The sequence below is a fragment of the Pogona vitticeps genome, chromosome 13, assembly GCF_051106095.1.
Source record: "Pogona vitticeps strain Pit_001003342236 chromosome 13, PviZW2.1, whole genome shotgun sequence".
Classification (NCBI taxonomy): domain Eukaryota; kingdom Metazoa; phylum Chordata; class Lepidosauria; order Squamata; family Agamidae; genus Pogona; species Pogona vitticeps.
The window spans coordinates 19,715,000-19,734,554 of record NC_135795.1 but is presented as its reverse complement, the minus strand read 5'-3'; the positions used below and the strand labels follow the sequence as shown (position 1 = coordinate 19,734,554).

General features: G+C 51.5%; 1 protein-coding gene across 2 annotated transcripts in view; it reads right to left on the bottom strand.

The window, feature by feature from the left end:
* Positions 1-19,555, bottom strand: part of LOC110087057 (ATP binding cassette subfamily C member 1 (ABCC1 blood group)) — a 43,329-nt gene that overhangs the window by 9,464 nt on the left and 14,310 nt on the right. For both annotated transcript variants that reach the window (XR_013539128.1, XM_072982813.2), the window contains exons 6-21: positions 16,262-16,323; positions 15,870-16,001; positions 14,510-14,737; positions 13,094-13,271; positions 12,166-12,327; positions 10,957-11,049; positions 9,759-9,962; positions 8,727-8,873; positions 7,547-7,634; positions 7,382-7,454; positions 6,835-6,961; positions 6,123-6,299; positions 5,487-5,654; positions 4,674-4,851; positions 1,552-1,636; positions 666-804 (exon numbers count right to left, since the gene is read on the bottom strand). Coding sequence is in view for 1 of the 2 variants with exons in the window: in XM_072982813.2 (XP_072838914.2) it covers positions 666-804; positions 1,552-1,636; positions 4,674-4,851; positions 5,487-5,654; positions 6,123-6,299; positions 6,835-6,961; positions 7,382-7,454; positions 7,547-7,634; positions 8,727-8,873; positions 9,759-9,962; positions 10,957-11,049; positions 12,166-12,327; positions 13,094-13,271; positions 14,510-14,737; positions 15,870-16,001; positions 16,262-16,323 (2,241 nt within the window). In the remaining variant the exon portion in view is untranslated. The remainder of the gene's footprint in view (positions 1-665; positions 805-1,551; positions 1,637-4,673; positions 4,852-5,486; positions 5,655-6,122; positions 6,300-6,834; positions 6,962-7,381; positions 7,455-7,546; positions 7,635-8,726; positions 8,874-9,758; positions 9,963-10,956; positions 11,050-12,165; positions 12,328-13,093; positions 13,272-14,509; positions 14,738-15,869; positions 16,002-16,261; positions 16,324-19,555) is intronic.

The window sequence follows — 19,555 nt, the reverse complement described above, 5'->3', positions numbered from 1 at the left end:
ATGGGGGATTAAAGCCCCGTGGCCTGGCCGCGGAAACTTGGCCGGGGACCAGTTCTCTCTCTCTCTCTCTCTCTCTCTCTGCTCCAGACCTTCCAGGGCTCTGAAAGCTGACGGCGCAACACTTGCAAAGGTCTTTTAAAGAAACCACGCAGAGGGCTCAAACACCTCCCGAATCGGGCCCCTCTCGTAAGGGTTTTTAACGAACCATTTTTGCAAAGGCCGTTTTCAATTTAGATGTGGCTTAGCATGATATTCATCTGGCAAAAACGGCTGCGCTTTTGCGCTTTGCCTTCTGACGGGTTCCTCCGAGTCCCGGTTTTGACAGGCGGGAGAGACAGGACAGAAGGCGTCAAATAAAAATCAAAAACCTGTCCCAGTTAAAAGAGTAGGCTTTTAGTTTCAGGGAAGTGATTTCTTTTCTTTCTGGAGGAAAGCGGTAGAATGCCTCCCTCTGGTGAACCCCTGCATCTCTGAGGTAGGACTGGGAAGATTCCCAGCGCCCTAGACAGCCCCCCCGTGCCCCGCAAAGAAACACAACCTACTGCTCCTCAACCCACACGGGGCTGGGCCAGACGGAACCAGAGGCTGGAAGTATCAGGTTCCTCCATTTCTGGAAACCCCAAATGCATCACATTTCTGGGAAAAGACCGGGGCTCCCCTCTCACCTTCCCGGTCTTGGCCGTATCGGCTTCTGTCAATTTCCAGGCACTTTTCTCTGCTGGCACCTTCTGAAGCTCCGCCGTGCTGTTCTGCTGCACAGACTTTCCGGTCTCGCTGCTGTAGGTGGACGAATTGCTGAGCTGTCTACATTACAAAAAGGAAAGGACGCTGTCAGACCCCCGGCGCCTTGCGCGCTTTCAAACCGATGTCTCTTTTCACCTTGACAATGCCCTGCAGGGGCCCCTCCTCTGGGCCTGACTGCATTTGGAACTTTTCACAGAAATTCCCGCGGAGTTAACCCAGGTCGCAAAGACCCAAGGATGCCTCTCATCCAAGACAGAGAAACATGGCTTCTTCTTTGCTTTAATTCCCAGAATCCTCCCAGCTGCCAAGGAGATGCCTGGGAATTGAAGTCCAAAAGGGAAGGCGGCCAACGGCACAGTTAGCAACTCACTAACCTGCCGACAAGTAACAGCAATGCAAAATTTCCCACACGGTCTAACAAGGAAAAGGAAGGAACTGTTTCTTAAAAAGCAACTTTCCAACCGAAGCTTGCCCTTTGACTCAAAGATGGGAGGACAGAAGTGTGCCGTGTTTAAACGCTGCTCCTTCCCCTTGGTGCAACATGTCCCGGCTGAAAGCACATCCCGTCCTGCCAGAGGATGACCGCCCAGCCTTCACCAAGGGACAAAAAAAATGGGAGAGGCGCCCCGTGTGTGGGAGCGACCCACGTTTCTCCCCCTGGGCTCGCTGTCCAGAGAACAGACCGGATCCTGGGAACAAAGGGGTTGCGAACCTTGTTTCCAGATGGCCAGGAACAGCTTCCAAAGGCCACCGGCCAAAGAAGAGAAAGAAACACATCCGAGGAACACACACACACGCCGTGCATACCTGATCACTGGTTTCCCTGAGGATTCATTCGCAAGAACCCCGTTTTCCACGTGTTTTTCTTCTTTCGTGACTGGACTGTTGGTATCTATGAAAGAAGAGACCCCTGTGCTGAATGAGCACTCGCGTGAAAAAGGTTCACACCAGATTTCCATTTCAACGCCCCCCCCCCAAATTCTATGCCCAAATTAAACCTGCACCCAAACAAAACTATGCGGCTGGTTTATTCTTGTGGCATGTTGTTTATATGGCCATAAACATAGCTAGTCCATCAGGCACACACTGGAAAACCTTTGCTCCGACATGCTGGTGAAGCGAGCAGGGAAAGCCTCTCTCTATATTATGATATGGAATAAATGCAAGACCTTCTCTTCAACATGAAATAAAAATTGCTCACAAGGATATGTCTGTAGCCTATAACCTTGGAAATTTCCTTTTGGGGGGGGGGGAAGAAAAATACCCAGACTCCCTCAGCTAGCTCCTCAAGGGTTTTTTTTGGAACAGTAGGCAAAAAATTAAAGGAACGTTTCCTGTCTCGGGCACGACCTGGGCAAGTCCATAAAAGAGTTTTTGCGTCAGCTAAACACGTTTCAAAAAAGGAGAAGGGAATTTCCGGGTGGCTGTTCCCCGGGATGACTTGAAGGAGCCTCCTTAGCTAGAAGCAGTCTACCACCAGGGACGCTTGCTAAAAGGTGAAGAACGAGAAAGGGTCGGTAACTGGAACGGCTGAGTCCTCGGTTTTCCCAGAAGCTGTGGGATGACCGCTGGGGGAAGCTGAACTAGATGGATCACTCGCAGAAGGGTCCATGTTTGTAAGGAAAAATCCATTCCCAGGGGGAGGGGACCAGTTCCTGGGGTGAAGGCATTCCCCCCCCCCCTGAAACACTCCTGCCGGCCCATGTACGAAGTTCGCGGCTGAGTTTTTATTTCCCAAGAAAACCAAGTGCATTCGCCACAAGCAAGCCAGGAAGCCAAAGGGGACCACCCCGTCTCTCTCTCTCTCTCGGGCCTGAATTCTGTCGCAGGAAATGTTCCGAAGGAGAACACTGAGAACTGTTGCCTTTCCCTTTCGGCATGCAGAGAGCGCCGCAGGCATACACAAACTTCCAAATATTACTCAAGCCAAAACAAGGGGATCAAAGCCAGCCACAGGCTACGTCCGCTCTTAAGCGGTATTCTTCCTGACCTGTCCCCCGGGAGAAGAGTCTTTGAAAGCTTGGGAAGACGGCCAACTCTCCCCTCCTCCCTGGTTCTGTTTTTTTTGGGGCAGGGGGAATGCAAAGTGCTTCATTAAAACCACACGGGCAAATTTTAGGACTTGTGGGGGAGCGATCCTGCAGGACCTGCATGGTGCAGGGGTTAAACAACAGTACAGCCGTGAAGACTCTACTTGTGACCCGGGGTTCAATCCCAGGTCGCTGGCTCGCGGTTGACTCAGCCTTCCCACCTTCTGAGGTCAGTCAAATGAGAACCCAACTTGCTCGGGGTGCAACGTGTAGCTAGCCTGCACAATTAAATGTCTGAGCTGGCCAAGGAGTGCTTTAAGCATGATGGGGCTGTATACAAGCAGCCTCTTTTGCTTTGCTTTGTAGGGCGGGTCCATTTCAGTGCGGCTGGTGCAGGAGGACCTCTCAACAGCCCCACATCTTTGCTCATCAGAGGTCTCCTCAAACGTCAAGGCTTCCTTGGCGCGTGTTCGTCTGCACCGCCCTACGCAGCAGCACCTACGCAGCATGCATGTGTACAGACTCAGCTGGCAGCTCAGATCTTTCGGGACTCCAGCTACTCAAAGAGCTGCTCCCTTTTCTTGCAAGGAAAACACTTCATAAAGAAGCTTCCTGAAGCAGACCGAGGACCTGTGATAGACCTCAGAAGACTGGGAGGCAGTCATCCAAAGCCCTTGCATGCACCTGACGTAGGTACGTTGAATCCTGGCTAACAACGCCGATGACAGTAATGGTGGCTGTTGTTTCTATTTGGGCAAATCAGCAGTTAACAAAGGAAAAGCCATCACTTCGGATAAGAAGCAACGGTCAGCCGCGGGAACTAGATCTGCCAAAGCATGCTTTGCCTACATCTCAGAAGCTGGTTCAGAATAGTTAAACGACATCGAGCGACAGGCAGAGGGAAGCCACTAACCTTCCTCTTCGTCTGACCTGGCATCTGTAGGTTCGTGATGGAAAGGAGACAGTTAGGGCAGCCAAAAGGAGTGGGGTGCGTGTGGATATCATTAAGTGTCAGTCAGAAGAAAAAGTAATTTGAAAAACGAAAGGGTGGATGGAGCAGAGATGGGGCAACCCCTCTCCCCTCCTTGCTCCGAGGCTTGTGATTTATAGCAGCGAGGAGAGAAAGAGAGCGACCACCGAGACCGAGGTCAGGAAATTAAGCCTCTGGAATTCTACTGTGACCTGGGAAAGACCCATCAGAACTAGCGGGAGCTGGCCTTCCCTTGCAAAAACCCACAACACCATTGGGGTGGAAGGGGAAAATACAACCCAAACAAATCCCAGTCATTTCCATCTCATCAGGCCAGGCTGAAGTCGTGGCAGGTACGGGTGAATCAGTAAGCCACCACTACCTAAATCAAACTGTGTGTATGAAACTCTCTTCTAACACAACACCAAAGCTGTCCCACAGCGCTTAGCGCGCGGAATGATGAGTAAATCCTACTCAGCAGATCCTGCCTTGGGCACCACCGAAGCGGCAGCCGGCGTAAAAGCCAGGTGACCGAAGGGACTGGACAGCTTGTGAGGACATTACTAAACGGGACAGGGCCCTCCTCTCCCGGCTTTCTCAGGTTGAAGAATGCCATGCCTGCAATTAAAATGAGCCCGGAGGACGACTCTTCCTTGCCACCTGGAAACTGATCAAAGTTTCCCAATGAGGGCGAAACAAGACGGTCTTATAACCACGTTAGAGAGGGGTGGGTAGTCTCTTAAGTTCCACCTCCATTCAGATGCCTGTCAGCATCCTACAGTAATTCTTTCCACCTTCCTCTTAAGCTTTCTGCGTTTTCCCACCTCACTCAGCCAAAAGATCTGCTCGCTTCTCAAGTGTGCATGCACGCACCCTCGCGCACGTTATGTGTTTACTTGCACCTGCCCTTAAGAGCGTCGGCCGCTTACCGTGGCTGTCCATGTTTTGCTCGGCGCTGGCGTACGTACGCAGGAACTCCGCAAAGGCGCCGTCCTGCTTGAGCAGCTCTTGGTACGAGCCCATCTCAGATATTTTGCCCTGGGTCATCACGATGATTGTATCCATCTGGGGCAGATTGCTCACCCCATGGGTGACTAGAATCCGGGTCTGGGAGAGGAAAGAGTTATGGGTTTGTGAATCTGGGGGATGAAGAGAAAGCTGAACGGTTGCTTGCAGGCCATTTTATGACAAAGAGTCTCTACGCTTCTGTTTGAACAATTAAATATATTCCAGGGACGGATTTCAGCTCTTTTTAGTGTATGTCGTGCCAGCTGCTGGAACCGGCAGCCGCCTTGGGTTCAAGACAAGCCAAGATTCTTAAGAGCTAAGATGGCACGGTGGTCGAATCCTCTACCTAGGATCAGATACAGATGAGGTTCAAAGGCAAACTCCTCTGCAAAAGGTTGCTGGGGGGGGGGGGCGGAATCTCAGGCCACCGATAATTTCTCAGCCGAGTCTACTTCTAGGAGTTGTCACAAGGAAGGGTGCTAGCGGCCGGGTGAAGGCAGAGTTCAGAACGCCCTGAGTTGACAAGACAAGGGCATGGCTGTGTGGCCCCACAGCTTTTCTGGAATATGAAAACTTTTCTTTATCATCGGAGGCCATGGAGGGCACCGCTAGGGGGAGGTGTTGTGTCCAACGTCAGGACAGGCGGGATGATATTCAACCACCGGGACGAAAAGACAAGATTCTCCCCACCCTTTATGGGGCACTGCCCCCCCCCTGCAAAGCCTCAGACTTACTGTGTTCTTCAAGAGTCCCCTGGGCCCGATGACCTTCTCGAAAATGTGTTTCCCGACGTGGGCGTCGACAGCCGACAAGGGGTCGTCCAGCAAGTAAACGTCAGCGTTGCAGTAGACCGCCCGAGCCAGGCTGACCCGTTGCTTCTGGCCACCGGACAGGTTCACGCCCTGAGGAGGAGGAGGAGGAGGAGGAGGAGGAGGAAAAGCAAAGGCAACCTCTGGCGTCTGAACGGAACGGGCTCACACGAGAGGTTCAAGCTCCCGTCAGAAAGATGGGTTTTTTTTCAAAAAGACTTCAACATCTCAAGTTCTCCTGGATTGCTAGGCAGGGACGTAGAATGCCGGGATCTATTTCGTTAGCCTAACGAGCATGGTGCCTATATCATGCCACCTGCAAAAGCTGCCTGAGGCAAGTGTGCACGTCCAACGTAAACGGAACTTTTCCACAGGACGGCTTGTCTACAAATTAGGGTAAGGATCCTGCAAGCGAGATGTCACCCAACACCGGGAGTCAAATCCAAGAGACGCTCTCGTGACCCGAGAAGCCGGGACAGGAAAACCTCAGCCTGCAACAACTCCCAGGAAAGACTCAAAAGGCCAGCTCTCTCTCTCTCCCCCCGCCCCCCCCCCGGCTACCTTTTCTCCGATTTCGGTCTGGTCTCCTGATGGGAAAATCTCCAGATCCGGCAGCAGGGCGCAGGCCTCCAGCACCCTCTTATACTGGCTCCCCTTCATTTCCATCCCAAAGAGGATGTTCTGCTCCAGAGTCGCGTTCTGGATCCAAGCTTGTTGAGGGACATAGGCGACTGAGCCCTGCAGGGAAAGGAGAGCCGGAGGTTCAGGATTGCCCCCCCCCCCAGCTGCCTGGCCCGGCGCTCCCTGAGTCGGTGGCTTGTTCGTCCCAAGACCCGCTCATTCACGCCACCTGCCACCCTGCTTCCCCCACACCTTGAGACACTCAACCCACGAGAGGGGCCAATGGGTCAATTTGGGGGAAGAAACGGCTCAGGGAAAAGTGTCCCCACGACACAAGGAAAACCACAGAGGAAGGCGGCACTTCCAGAGTCACCCAGCCGGTCCAGAGAAAGCTCCTTCCTCATCTCGGACAGGAAGACCACCCCCCCAAGTCCCCCCCCTGCAGCTCTCAGCCACCAGCCTTCCCAAAGAGGGGCAGTGCTGAACTTGAGGAAGAAACCACGAGGAGCGAGCCCGTTTTCGGGCCTCGAAATCCCACCCAAGAAGCAGCCCAGTTCCTCCGTGGTTTTCTTCTTTGTGTTTTGGATCTTTAAAAGAACACACGCAAACACACCCCACAAGGGCAAGAAAACCGCTTGCCCGGCGGTCGCACCTGAATAGAGACGAAACCTTCTCGCTTTTCCATTTCCCCCAGAAGCGCCGAGAGCAGGGACGATTTGCCGCAGCCAACCTGACCGACGATGGCAATCAAGCGGCGCTGCGGGACTGCGAAAGTTATGCTAGGAAAATAACCGAGACAGCGTGAGTCTCCGTTGTGCCATCCCAAGAGGGAATAGGCAGACGGAAGAAAAAGTTAAGACAGGGGTAGATGGGTCTAGATGGATAGGCGGATGGGCCTGTCTGTCTGTCTGTCTGTCTGTCTGTCTCTCTCTTTCATAACAAAGGCTACTGCAGGTTCCTTCAAAACGAGAGAAATATTTTCAAAAACTGAATATAATCACTGCACAGGGGCAGAAGGAATTTCCAGGAACTTCTCAAAGAGGACTTATGATCTTCCTTTACGACAGGGAGAAAAAGGAATTTGTTGTTTGAACAGCCTCACTGGTTCCCTCTGGGCAGCAAAGTGGGAGAAAACTTAATCCTTGAGTGTCGTGAAAAGCTAACCGCCCCCCCCAGGGGAAGGCAAGACAGACTCTTACTTATGCAGCGAAGGCGGGTCGCTCCTGGACCAGCTGAAGGTGGCGTTCTTCACAACCACGCTGTTGCCGTCCGCTAGGGAAGGAAGAAGGGTTTTCAAGCCCGTCAGAGAGAGGCACGAAACACAGCCCTCCTTCCCAGGCCTCCAGAGTAGAAACTGAACTCACAGTCTTTGATGGAACCTCGGACGATACTGTCCAGATCCAACTCTTCGTGGGAGAGGAACACTCGGAGGCGCTTCAGAGACACGCTGGCCTAAACAGGGAAAGGCAGAGGAGGGGAAGGGACAGAGGCGCCCGTCATTTTTGCCCCTGGGACATCTGTCCGTTCATCCCTCCCCAAAACTAGGTCCCTCAAAAACATGGACCCTCCGCGCATGACGGATCTACAGACTTCACTGCTGCTGGCAAAGTGGCTCGTGGGAAGACTTTTCAGGGCAGGACTGGATGGGCTCAGAGATGCCTCCCCACAATGTGATTGGGGGGGGCTACACACCACACACTGATGCAGGGAACCCATCTAGTGCTAGAAGGGAATGAAAAGAGAATCCTCCAGGTCGGGCAGCTCCGAAGACCCCAGTTGCCCTAGGGGGCAATAGGAAGGACGGACTTTGGCCTCCACGCCCCAGATGCCTCCAGATCCACTTAGCTACTGCAAGGAGCCTAATGCTGGGTGAGAGAGAGGAAGGTTTAGCCTGATCTGGGAAAGGAAGATGCATGATCTCAGACAGCAGAAGTCCACAGACCACACACACACACACACACACACCCAAAGACCCAGCTTGGCCTCAGACCCACAAAGGCTCCCCACTCCGGCCCCAGAGCAGCCGCCGGGCCTGGAGAAGTTGCCTCCTGCAGGATCAGACCGTCGGCCCTTCTGTCCCGGAATCAAGGGCTCTGACTAGCAAGCTGCCCTCCAGGGCCGGTGGTGGCAAAAGGCCTTTTGTATCAGCCACAACCTAATGAAAAGTGGTATGTGTTGGGGGGGGGAGGCAGATTCGCATGCCTGGAGGGCACCAACTACCACCATCAAACCAACCCCAAAAAACCCTGCAGTGAAATGGGCTCCCTCCCCCCAATTAAAACAGAGAACGAGGCTTCTGGAAACTCAACTCATGTTCCGAACAAGGCTGGTGGCCCTCCTGCGCCTTGTTTCAGCGAGGAGAAGAGATCTCTGAAACCAGGAGACGGCTTCCCGTCTCTTCCCATTTCATCCGCAGTGCCAGGAGGGGCTTGTGGTGGGTCCCCCAGGGGACCCAACGCGGCCAGACCCACAGAGGACCCACCCACCCACCCCAGCCCCATAGCAATGGCCAGGCCACCTCCCACCGAAGAACGAGACCCTTACCTGGACGATGCTGCTGATGACCATCGGAAGCATGTTGAGGGGGAACCGGAGGATGTTGAAGAGCGCCAGGGAGACAAAGGCCTTCTGGGCGTCCAGAACGTTCAGCTCAGAAACTGTCACATAAACAGCAAACGTTGATAAAGCTACCTAGAATAACACGGATCAGGACGTTAAGAGCTGCGCCGTTCTCTTACGCCGGGAGAACAAAAGAGCCGTTACACGCTGCGCCTTTCTCATGGAAAGACACGACGGTGGACCGAGAGAACGGCACGAATACCCGTGGTTGCTTTGCTGATCTTGGGCACTGGTTTAGGACTGGCAAAAGGTTCAGGACTGGGGGAATATTAAGGGTTTTTTTAAAGGCAAGACTCGGAGGGAGGGGATTCCCTTTTCCTCTCCCCGCCGACCTCCCTTCGCTTCTCCCACAACAGCTCCACAGGGTCCCCACCGGGCATATAGACCCTAGATGGGCACGACTGTGGATCTCTGCCTCTCTCTCTCTCTGTGTGTGTGTGTGTGTGTGTGCTCAAAATGCTCAGCAGCAGGTGCTGTGGTGCATTGATCCTGCTACTCCGAGAAGGTGCTGCCCTCCAGCTCAAGAGATCTATTCAGCAACAAAGAAAAGGTTCTTTTTCAAAACACCGGCCTGATTCTTTGACTCTTCTTGAGAACTTGGACTGTGAATTTAGCAAGCCTCCCGGAGAGAACTCTAAGAGGGTGGCCTCGTTGTTCTCCAGAGTTTGCAGATATCTGCCTATTGAAGAGAACAAGCCGAAGGGAACTGTCTGCATCACCAGGTCTTCGGGGAAGAGCTTAATCCCAGCCCAAGCCGTTGGTGCATCTGACCAAATGGAAGGTGTGTGCTAGCTGGGAATGATGGGTGTTGTAGTCTGCTACACTAGGCTGGGCACTGGATATGCTCGACTCAAAGCTGGCAGGTCCCACTCTCAACCTTTCCTGGCGTCCAAGCTCTGTGAGTGAATGCTCCAAACACAACATGAAGCGATGCCTTCACCACCAGGCCGTACTCACCAAGAACGGGGCGCACACCCACGTGAACGTCCCGACGGCGGCCAGGTAGGCCAACTTCTTGAGCACCTTCAGCTCCTCCTGCCTAATCTCCAGGACCTTGTCTTTGAAGGCCAGTTCCCAGGCGTAAAGCTTGAGCACTTTGATCCCGTTGAGAATTTCATTCATCAGCTTGATCCGGTTGTCTTTACTCTTCATGTACGCAACCTGAAATGACCCAAAGGCAAGAAAAACCACGTCAAGGCAAAATCCTGGCATCGGCCGGCAGGATTTATAGAGCAAACTTGTTGCTGGAATTAACAAGGCTTTTAAAAAAAAAAAATCTCTCGGCTGGAAAAACAGGAGGGTTTAGCTGGGTGTTGTCATGGATTTGATTATGAAAATAGAATAGTGTTGTATTTTATAGGATTTATTTCAGAGCTGCAACGAAAAAGCTAGAAATCTGCTTACGCCCAGGTGCTAATTAGAGGGAAAATGTACAAGGTCAGTTCTTCTCCAGCTAAAGAAAAAAAAAGTTAAGAAGAGCAAGCTGACCCTTATCTTATCTCAGCTCCGATGGACAAGGACATAACTTCTTAATTTAAGGAAGATGGGCGAGAAGAAGGAGGAGGAGAAGGACGGAGAAGAGATGGAGAGAGACGACACCGAGCGAAATGCAGCCGACAGAACTTTAATCAAAAGGATTGAGTAAGAATGCTTATTTAAGATAGACATTTTATTGTTTTCAGTTTATAGAGGAAATGACTGGTGGCTAAGGCTGGGGGTTATTTTGGAAATACTAAATGACATTAAACTAAGCTTGTTGAAATGATATCTTTTGTAATAAAATATAAAAAGACAAATTGTCTGTAAGCTGTCTCCTTGTATAGACCAAGCTACTATAGTAAATTGGATATTTTTGACTAAGATTGTTTTGATCTGGCCACATTACCATATTACCAAATGAGGGTCCTAAAGTAAATAAAGAGGAAGAGCAGACCTTCCAGATTGTTTATTTAAAATAGAGACAGACTTGGGTGAAGGAGTGTGAAGTCGCCTAGAGCAAAATTACCGGACCCGGTTTTGCTGGCATTAGGGACTAATCATTCTGAATCCCTCTCTGTCTTGTGTAAAGGCAGTTCTAAGGAACGGAAAACGGGAAAGCGTGCACGCCTTACATGGAGTGTCAGCATTTCTTAGTCAGAGACCAGCTTCCCCATACCTGGTAGGTTTTTGTTTTCATTGCTATCACGGCGTTCACTGGGACCAGGAGCAACATGACGGCCACGCCGGCCAACACAGAGGGACCTAGATTCTGAGTAGAAAAAGAGTTGATAAGGGCGACATTGATAAGGACACAGAGATGGCTTACTCAGAGGTCAATCTGGGAAGGCTTTAGAAGCGCCCTGGCCTGGGGATGAAGAGAAACGTCAGGTCCTGAAGTCAAACCTACGGGGCTCCCCAGATAGCCAAGACGGATCCCTCAGAAAAACTTTATTTGGTGAATTCTCAGCTTTTATATTGTTTTCTTCTGCCCCCTTCTAAAGCCAAAGGTTTAAACTTTTTTTAAAAAGCAACTATTTGGTTCGGCCCCTTTTTGCTTTTGGCCTCTCACACCACTGGAATGTGGCCCCCAAGTCCTCAGGCTGAAAGAGGTGTAAAGACCCCAGGCTCTTTCCTGAGGCAACTGGGGAGGGCCCCTAACGCCCTAGCATGAGCACCTGCTTCGTTCGAGCACTGGCCCCTTTGGAAAGCTCCAGCATTTCCCAGAGGAAGAGTCCCGATGGAGGGGACAGCGTGGGTGGAAACCCGGGGATGGCCCTGCTCATCTCGATGGCCCACAAGGGGCCCCACAGCGACCTTCAGCAAAACCAGTCTTCCCAGACACATGGTGGGAACGTTACTCCAGAACGGCCATGCTGGCTGGCACGTTCTGGGTACACTGTCCAAAACGGTACTTTTTCCAAGCCCTGGCCTCTTGAGGCGCCTCTCGTGGCGCAGTGGTTAAAACGCTGTACTGCAAGCTAAAACTGTGCTCACGACCTGGGGTTCAAATCCCAGGTAGCCGGCTCAAGGTTGACTCAGCCTTCCATCCTTCCGAGGTCGGTAAAATGAGTACCCAGCTTGCTGGGGGGGGGGGGGGGAATGTGTAGCCTGTATAATTAAAAATTGTAAACCGCCCGGAGAGTGCTTGTAGCGCTATGGGGCGGTATATAAGTCCAATAAATAAAATTAAGTCTTGAGCCCAGTGTTCCATCCAGTGTGGGAGCAAACGGCCGGGCTGTCCTCCTCCATGCCCCCACCTGAGATTTCGGGGCTGAAGGCTTTGACCCATAAAGGCCACCCCCCCCCTTCACCAGATTTCCAGGAAGGGACTGCTGTTTAGCTACAGAAAGCAAGCCACGTCCGCTGAGCTGGGAAGGGCGGTTACCTGCCACAGCAAATACAGCGCCAGGATAACCTGCAGAGGGGCAGACCAGATCATGTTGATGTAGGTCACCAAGTCCATGAACCTCTGGGCGTCCACCGACATCAGGTTGACGATCTCCCCGACGGTTGAGGTCTTCCTCGCAGAATTAGTGATGACCAAGGCCTGGGCAGCAGGAGAGAAACACACCAGTGTCAGAAAGACTGAGAGATCTCCAGGGTGTAGACATTCCGTTTGCAAGATCTACCCAAAAGGAGCCTCAAGGGAAGCCGAACCCAGGCTGGAAGGGGCAGGTCCAGATGTCATGCTAAACTACACCCCTGGGACAGAGAAAGCAACCTACAGGCCACCTCTAATCCAGCTAGGACTAGCCGCTGGATTGAGACACCCCCTGAAGTAATTTTATCAAGATCTGGCAAGAAGGCAGACAGCTGTAAAGGAAGCTCTTAGTTTCCTCTAGGAAAGCAACACTTTCAGGTTAGTCTGGATGCTTTTGAAAACCAAAATCTGCTTCACTAACTGAGGTGGGCACGTGGCGGGGTTAGAGAGAGGGGGGGTTACCTCTGCCTTTTGAAAACCTATCAGCAAGCAAATTAGCGCAGCCCTAATCTTGAAGGCGGCATGATCAAAGGATAAGGCAGGCGTTGCTAAGCTACACTTTACACAAAGGTGGAAGTCACCTGTACTCAGGTGTGGAGGCGGCTGGATGCCAAGTGATGAATTAGAACAGGCACAGCCCCTCTCCAGCTACACATCTTGAGGATGACTCTAGCCACATGGCCCTAGGTTAAAGCTAAACCAACATGGGGACCGGTGGCTTGGGTCTGAAGCTTCAAAAGAAAAAAAGGTTTCCTGGCTTATATTGTCACAGATCCCTGCCTATTTCACCAACGAGGCTGGCTGCGTTCTGGTGCCAAATTCAGGCAGGTACCTTCCGATAGACGGCGCCGATCACGGCGGTTTTGAGCCTCATGCCGGTCACAAAGCAGATGTGGAAGTACTGGTGGAGGACCAAGGTTTGCAGCCCAGCGGAGACAAAGAGCAGCACGGCGTACAGGTAGCCTTGCCAACTGGGGGCTTCTCGGTCGCTGACAAAGTTAATGAGCAACCTGGGAGGAAACATGCCAGGCTGCATCAGAGGAAGCCGCAACCGGCAGAGAACCAGCTGCTAACAACGCCTTTTTCTTGCTCCCACCTCCAATTATTGCCCAGGCTGCTGTGAAGGAGGTCAACCTTGGTCAGCTCCTTATCTCCAAGTGGCCCCAAAGTAAATCTTCCAAAGAAATGATTCCGGCCTTCGTAAACAGAACACTCTGGCCTTAAAATAATGTCAAAGAGCTGTTTTCTTTTTCTTTAAAAACCTTTCCTCCGCTGCCGTGCCCTTACAAAGTTCTCAGACCAGACTGCCGAAGGAAGAGGGGCGACCACACATAAAACCCAGCCATTAATGACGTGGGTATAATATTCTGTCGAGCAGCAGTTCGAAGCAAGCGACGCCTGGGCGTCACGTCTGACATTCGACTCCACACCTGCTGAGCAGGAACACACCTGGCAAAGGTTTACCAGGGTGTCAACCTGGCACCTGCGGGCAAGCGGCCAAGGGAGCGTTCCTCCTGAAGAGGCGAAGGCAAATGGAAAAGGCTGTTCCCACAGTTGCCGGCCCTCGGATCCTGAACAGCAGAGACATCCAGAGAAGAAATCTGGATGCCGCCCGCTCAAACGAGAGAGGCCGCCCTCCCGGTGAGAGAGAAGCAAGAATCACTCCGACAGATTCACTCTAGACTCTTTCGGGGGGGGGGGGGCTTCCGTGGCAAGGACTGAACCGAGGAGGCCGGAAAAAGGTGGACTTCCTAAAACTCTTTTCTAGTGTACATTAGGAGACCACTCTGAGGGTTTTTAGTTTTGAAATTCGTACGGAGGTGGAGTCTGGCCACTGAGAATTCAACCCGTCATGCCCTCAAATTCCTGAATCTTGTTCCATAAATGCAGAAAGGGTTTTTTCCCCTAAAGTTTATTATTATTATTATTGTTGTTGTTGTTGTTTCTCCAAGCTGATGGCTGAATGGTCTACCACCTGTAGGAAATGAAGCTTCTGTGCAGACCAGACAATAAAGGCTTGGGAACATCAATTGCTGGACCGGAGGGATTTTATGTGGGCGAGGATACAGAGGGGAAACCAGAGGAAGCCCTCTGAAGGAAAGAGCAAAGCCAAAGGAGACACCCAGCCCTCCCCCCCCCCCCAGTCTTTGCTACACCGGTGAGCAGCTCAGGAGAGACCTGGGGAACTCCTCGGTCGAGCCCCTGAGCTTGGCCGCGCTGGAAGGAAGCGAGAGGACGCTCTACTTACTTCAACATTTCAGGGCCCGCAAACATCAGGAGGTCGTGAAAGGCCTTGAAGAGGAAGCTCATGAAGAAATAGGGCCCGAACGTTTTGTATAAAACCTTGAACAGGGAGGGCTCTCGTTCCCTTCGAGACGGTTTGATGATGAGAGCTTCCGCCTCTTCCATGCCGTCCCCGTGGGAGTTGCCCGACTGGGTGGCCGCCTTGGGCGAGTACATCACCGGCTCCGGGAGCCTAGCGAGAAGACGGGAGCAGGTCCTTAACCAAAGCTTGCTTCCAAGAGTTCAGAAGTCCGTACACATCTCATGCAAGACCCCCTCCCCTCCAGATTTTGCGTGCTGTTGTTTTTGCAAACAACACATCCATGGTTGCTCCTTCTAGGCAGGATTTCATCCTCATCTCCGAAAGGAAAAACCCACTTTTTCCAGGAGACCCCCCAGTAAATCTTTCGATAAACTTTTCAACATCTGAACAGTTTCTCATGATCCTTATTATATTGTTTTAAATACTGTAGATCACTGAGAGCCATCAAGAGTGAGAAATGTCATATAAATAAGGCAGTGATTTATAATTTAAAAAGAAAACAGGAGCAATCGGTTAGGGCCACTCACATACATCATTTTCACTCAACGGCCCAAATCCTGTTGCTTAGCATAGTACATAGCACCAGAGAAGGCCAACTGAATCCATGAGGAGTGGATGAGTCAATTCCCTCCATAAGTTCCCTCGATTCAAAGAGGTCTACTCTAACTGTGATTTACTTTAGCACAAGAGGTCGTAGGTTCCTTTGAATCAAGGGAACGTACAGAGGGGTTGACTCATTAAATCTCCATTAGTTCAATGGGCCTACTCTAGGGCCATTTATGATGCTAAGCAACAGGATTCTGGCCACCTTGTAGTTGGGTCCCTGTCCTACGTATTTCTGGATCCCGCTTGCTGTCAGGACCAGAGAGCAAATGCCCTGATGGTGGGGGGGACACTCCACAAAATCAACACCTCCAGCTTGCCAATACGCAAGTGAGGGATGTTAGGCCCCACTGAGCCAAACAGGGCTTACACTTGTGTAAGGAGGTGCTGGGCTGTGCAAGCCTGCAAAAGACTCAACAACCCATGCAATTCAGGGTTGATCATATACACAGAATAGTGGGGAGGCAAGAGAATTCTGGACTTCGCTGATCAAATCTTTGTTGCCATCAGAGAGAATACAGACACTAAGCGGTCAACACAGTAATTAAGAAGAAGGAATCTGTCTGCACTTGCCATCAAAGCATAAAAGACTTCCCTTAAGCTAAAAGATGAATGACTTCCCCTAAAGTAAGGATTCCCAGCAGCGTCCTCTCCATGGGATGCATCGCTACCCACTTACTTCTTGGCTTTTGCATATTCCTTCGTCCAGTTCTTCACCAAACCGGGAACCACCTCTTCTGACGTATCCTCCTTGTTCAGCGACCAGAGGTCCTTGGCCTCCAAGGGCTGCCGGTAGCCCCGGACCATCAGCCTGCATGGGGAAAAGAAGGGCGCTTAGCAGGGCTTATTTGGTCCTTTTGGAAGAGAAGACCTCACCCGGGCCGGCTTGCCCGTCAGTGAAATGGGCCCACCACCCAGCCAGCGCATCCCAATTCAATTTGCCAGGGCTTCTTTTGATCTCTCTATACCCGTCCCGTGGTCAGGGAGGACCTAACCTTGAGCGGAACGGGCAAAAAACAGAACCTCTTGGTCGCTGCTGGCTGGAGCTCAGCTCCACAGTCTCTCTCTTACCCGGTGATCCACCAGAAGGTGATCCTGGAGAGGAAAGAGGCGCTGGATTCCGGGCAGGGGTTCTGAGGGAGGAGAAGAGGATTCAGCCTATTACTAAGGGGAGCCCCAGCGTCCTCCCTCCACAAAGCTTACTGGGCCCTGGCTGTTTTCCATTTCCAATCTCCTTCCTGGATTTGTGTATCCAGACCCGCCCATGAAGGTCTTGTTGGAAATGCTGGAGCCAAGTGGGGTAGGATGCTTGTTGGATGGCAAACACTGAGCCCCCACCGCAAGGAGCTTCCAAAAGCTAGCAAACGGGTGCCTAATGCACGGATTTGTCCAGCTTTTGGATTTCACTCGTCCACCTAGCCAGCAAAGGCTGGCAATGTCTCTTGAACTCAGCCGCTACACAACAGCCTATCCCCCTATCACATTTTGTTTCAAAACCTCCCGACTGACCCCTGCTAAGAGGCTGATGGCTTTCCCTTTCTCAGACGCACAGGAACCCACACCCAAGCCAAAGACCATTCCAGGCCGACACCCCTCCCTGGCGGATGCTATGCCAGGCCAACGGAAACACCGCCGAGAGAGGGACCGCCACGAGAGCCGGTCTCAGGCTCAGGAGGAAAACAGAGCTCCATCCCTCCCGGCTATTTCAGGTCAAGCCTAAGCCACAGCACGGAGACACGGCAGGCGCCTTAGGGAAAAAGACAGGCTGCCAGGAAACGGTTGCCCTCTCGTACCAAACCCATTTACACCTCCTTCTTACCAGGGCCAGCTTTTGTTGACTCCAGTTAGGAGCTGGAATGCAGCGTGAAGTGAGAAATCCTTCCAGATTGGGTGGGTGGTATGTGAACGGATTAATCAAGCAAGTAACACTTCACACTCTTTCCTGGGCCCGTCTGTTTATCTATGTACTTAAACAGGGCCGGGCTCATCAGAAACTCCAGCAGTGTTCAGTCCTGGGAGGGAGCGTGGGGGTTCCCGTCCCACCCGCCTGATGGCCAAAGCTAGACAAATAAACTTCAAACCTTCTGCAATCTTTGGGGTTAATCGTAGGAGTGTGAATAACTCTGAACTGGAAAAATCTGCACACCTCTACCTGGAATGTGTAGGCTGCAGCCTTTAATGCAAGACTGCACACTTCTGAAGGGGCCAGGGGCCTGTTGCACAATCCCCAGGATCTTCCAGAGGTTGCCCGATCCACCAAATACAAAACGAATGGAACCAGAGGAGGTGGAATGTCTCCCAAATGGGTCTTTTCTGATGTAAAATGAGGGGGGGGAACCCTATTTAACAGGCAAATCGGGTCCATAAAGCTGGAAATTGTTGTCCACTTTAAAAACAGACAAAAACACTTCCCCAAGCAACGGTCTGGGTTTAAGACCAAGCAGGCAGCCTCCATTCTTGGGTTTTGGCCGAATGACTCAGTGGTTCCCCGCATGATGGGATCCATGTGGCGTTCAATCTTTAGCCTTAATCATCAGCCTCCAGGGAAGGCGGCCCTCCCAGACTTGTTTACAGCCGAGCTACATCAGTGCGAAGCACTCCCGAGGATCTCCACCCTCGGATGAAGCAGGCAGGCAGCCCCTTAAAAAAAAACCCAGCCTATCTGACGTAAAGTGAAAGTGCTCCTCTGAGCCGGCTGTAACTAGTCAAACATCCTGCGGTTGGCCTTCGATAACCCCACCCCACCCGTCCCAGCAAAAACTGCCTCCGTTAAACTTCCAGTGTCAGGATTTGAAAGGTGGGAGGGGGTTGCATCCCCCGCTTTCTTGCTCCCCCCTTCAGAGAGGTTCCCGCTGAAAGAGGGACAGCCAGGTTGCCAAACAGGCCCAGGTATTGATCTGCTCAGCCCCTTCCTCTAAGGGTGCATGAAGGATACAAGCCATCAAGTATTTCCAGCAACTGATCAAGTTTTTTTCCCCATTAAAATACATCCTAAAACTGCTCCCGGTGATAATACAAAACAGATCAGTAAGGAAATCCCCCTCCAAAAAAAAAAAAAAAAAAAGGTAATGACACCATACAGCAATGGTGTTTAAAAGGCAGCTGTTCCAAAAACTGATGCTGGGAAGCAGAAAGGCAAGTGGGAAGAAAGATTTCAGTTTTGTGTCTGTTCAAGGGCACCGGCGGAAATCTCTCCCATTAAAAGGCAGAAATCTCTCCCGTGGGGGTGTGTGTGTGTGTCCCACAACTTGGGTAACTCGGGAGTTCTTGGGACGGCAACTCCCAGAAGCCTTCACCAGCAATGCTGGCCAGGGTTTCCGGGAGTTGCAGTCCAAAAGCACCGGAATCTATCAGCATGTTTTAAGGACGGAATAAAAAGCAAAGTGACCCGGCAGGTTCTCACACCTCCTCCTCCTCCTCCTCCTCCTCCTCTCTTTCCACCTTTCCTTTATCAACTTTCCATCCTGATTTAGTGGGCAAGTCACATTTTGATCACCGAGAGGAATCTGTGCCCACCACTGGCTGCTCAGCCAAGAGACGAAGTCACACTTCGCCGATCCCATTCAAACAACAAGATCTTATCCTGACCAGTGAGGGTAGCCACAACCAGGAAGTCCTCTCTTTGTGACAGCTTCCTGTTTTGTCTGAATGGGGGAAGCCACAAGTTAACGAAACACGGGACTGACCCCCCATTATGCCAACAATTCATCTAGCCAGTTTCTCTACTGTCTCTTGTTTAGAAAAGATACCGCTGGCATTATAACTAAGCCGTTATAACATCAGCCACTTCAGGTGGGGTGCATCGCATTTTAAAAATAACAACACTTTACAAAGGGCGTAACTGGGGGCTGAATTACAACTGTCAAAACTGACTCATGGCATGAAGCAGAGGAGCAGCATCCTTAAAAAAAAAAAAAAAGGAGGGTACCCCAGCATAGGTGCATCACTGCATTACAAAGACATAGAAAAAAGTCGGCCTTTCAACCAACAGAGAGACAATGTATATACAAACAAACAAAAACTGGGCCCACCCAAAAACCCTCCCCTCGTGTGTCTCTTCCCGCAGCTTCTCCTACTGAGTGCGAAGACCACCTTCTGATTCTCGTCTGCCTCACGCACAGACATGACCCTTCCACACTGCGACCTTTCTAGGAACAGGAAAACATCGGGGAAAAGAGGAGGCACCACTTGTATTTCAGCCCAAACTCCTACTGCTTTCTGGAAACACTAAGAATGGGGAACAAAGACATCTTCTGTCTCCTGGAGCTCCTCACAAGCAGCAAAACTGTCCGAAACTATTTACTAGAGGCGTATGGTTTGCGTTTTTTTTTAACTAAAATTCTCAGGCACTGTGAATTTCAGGAG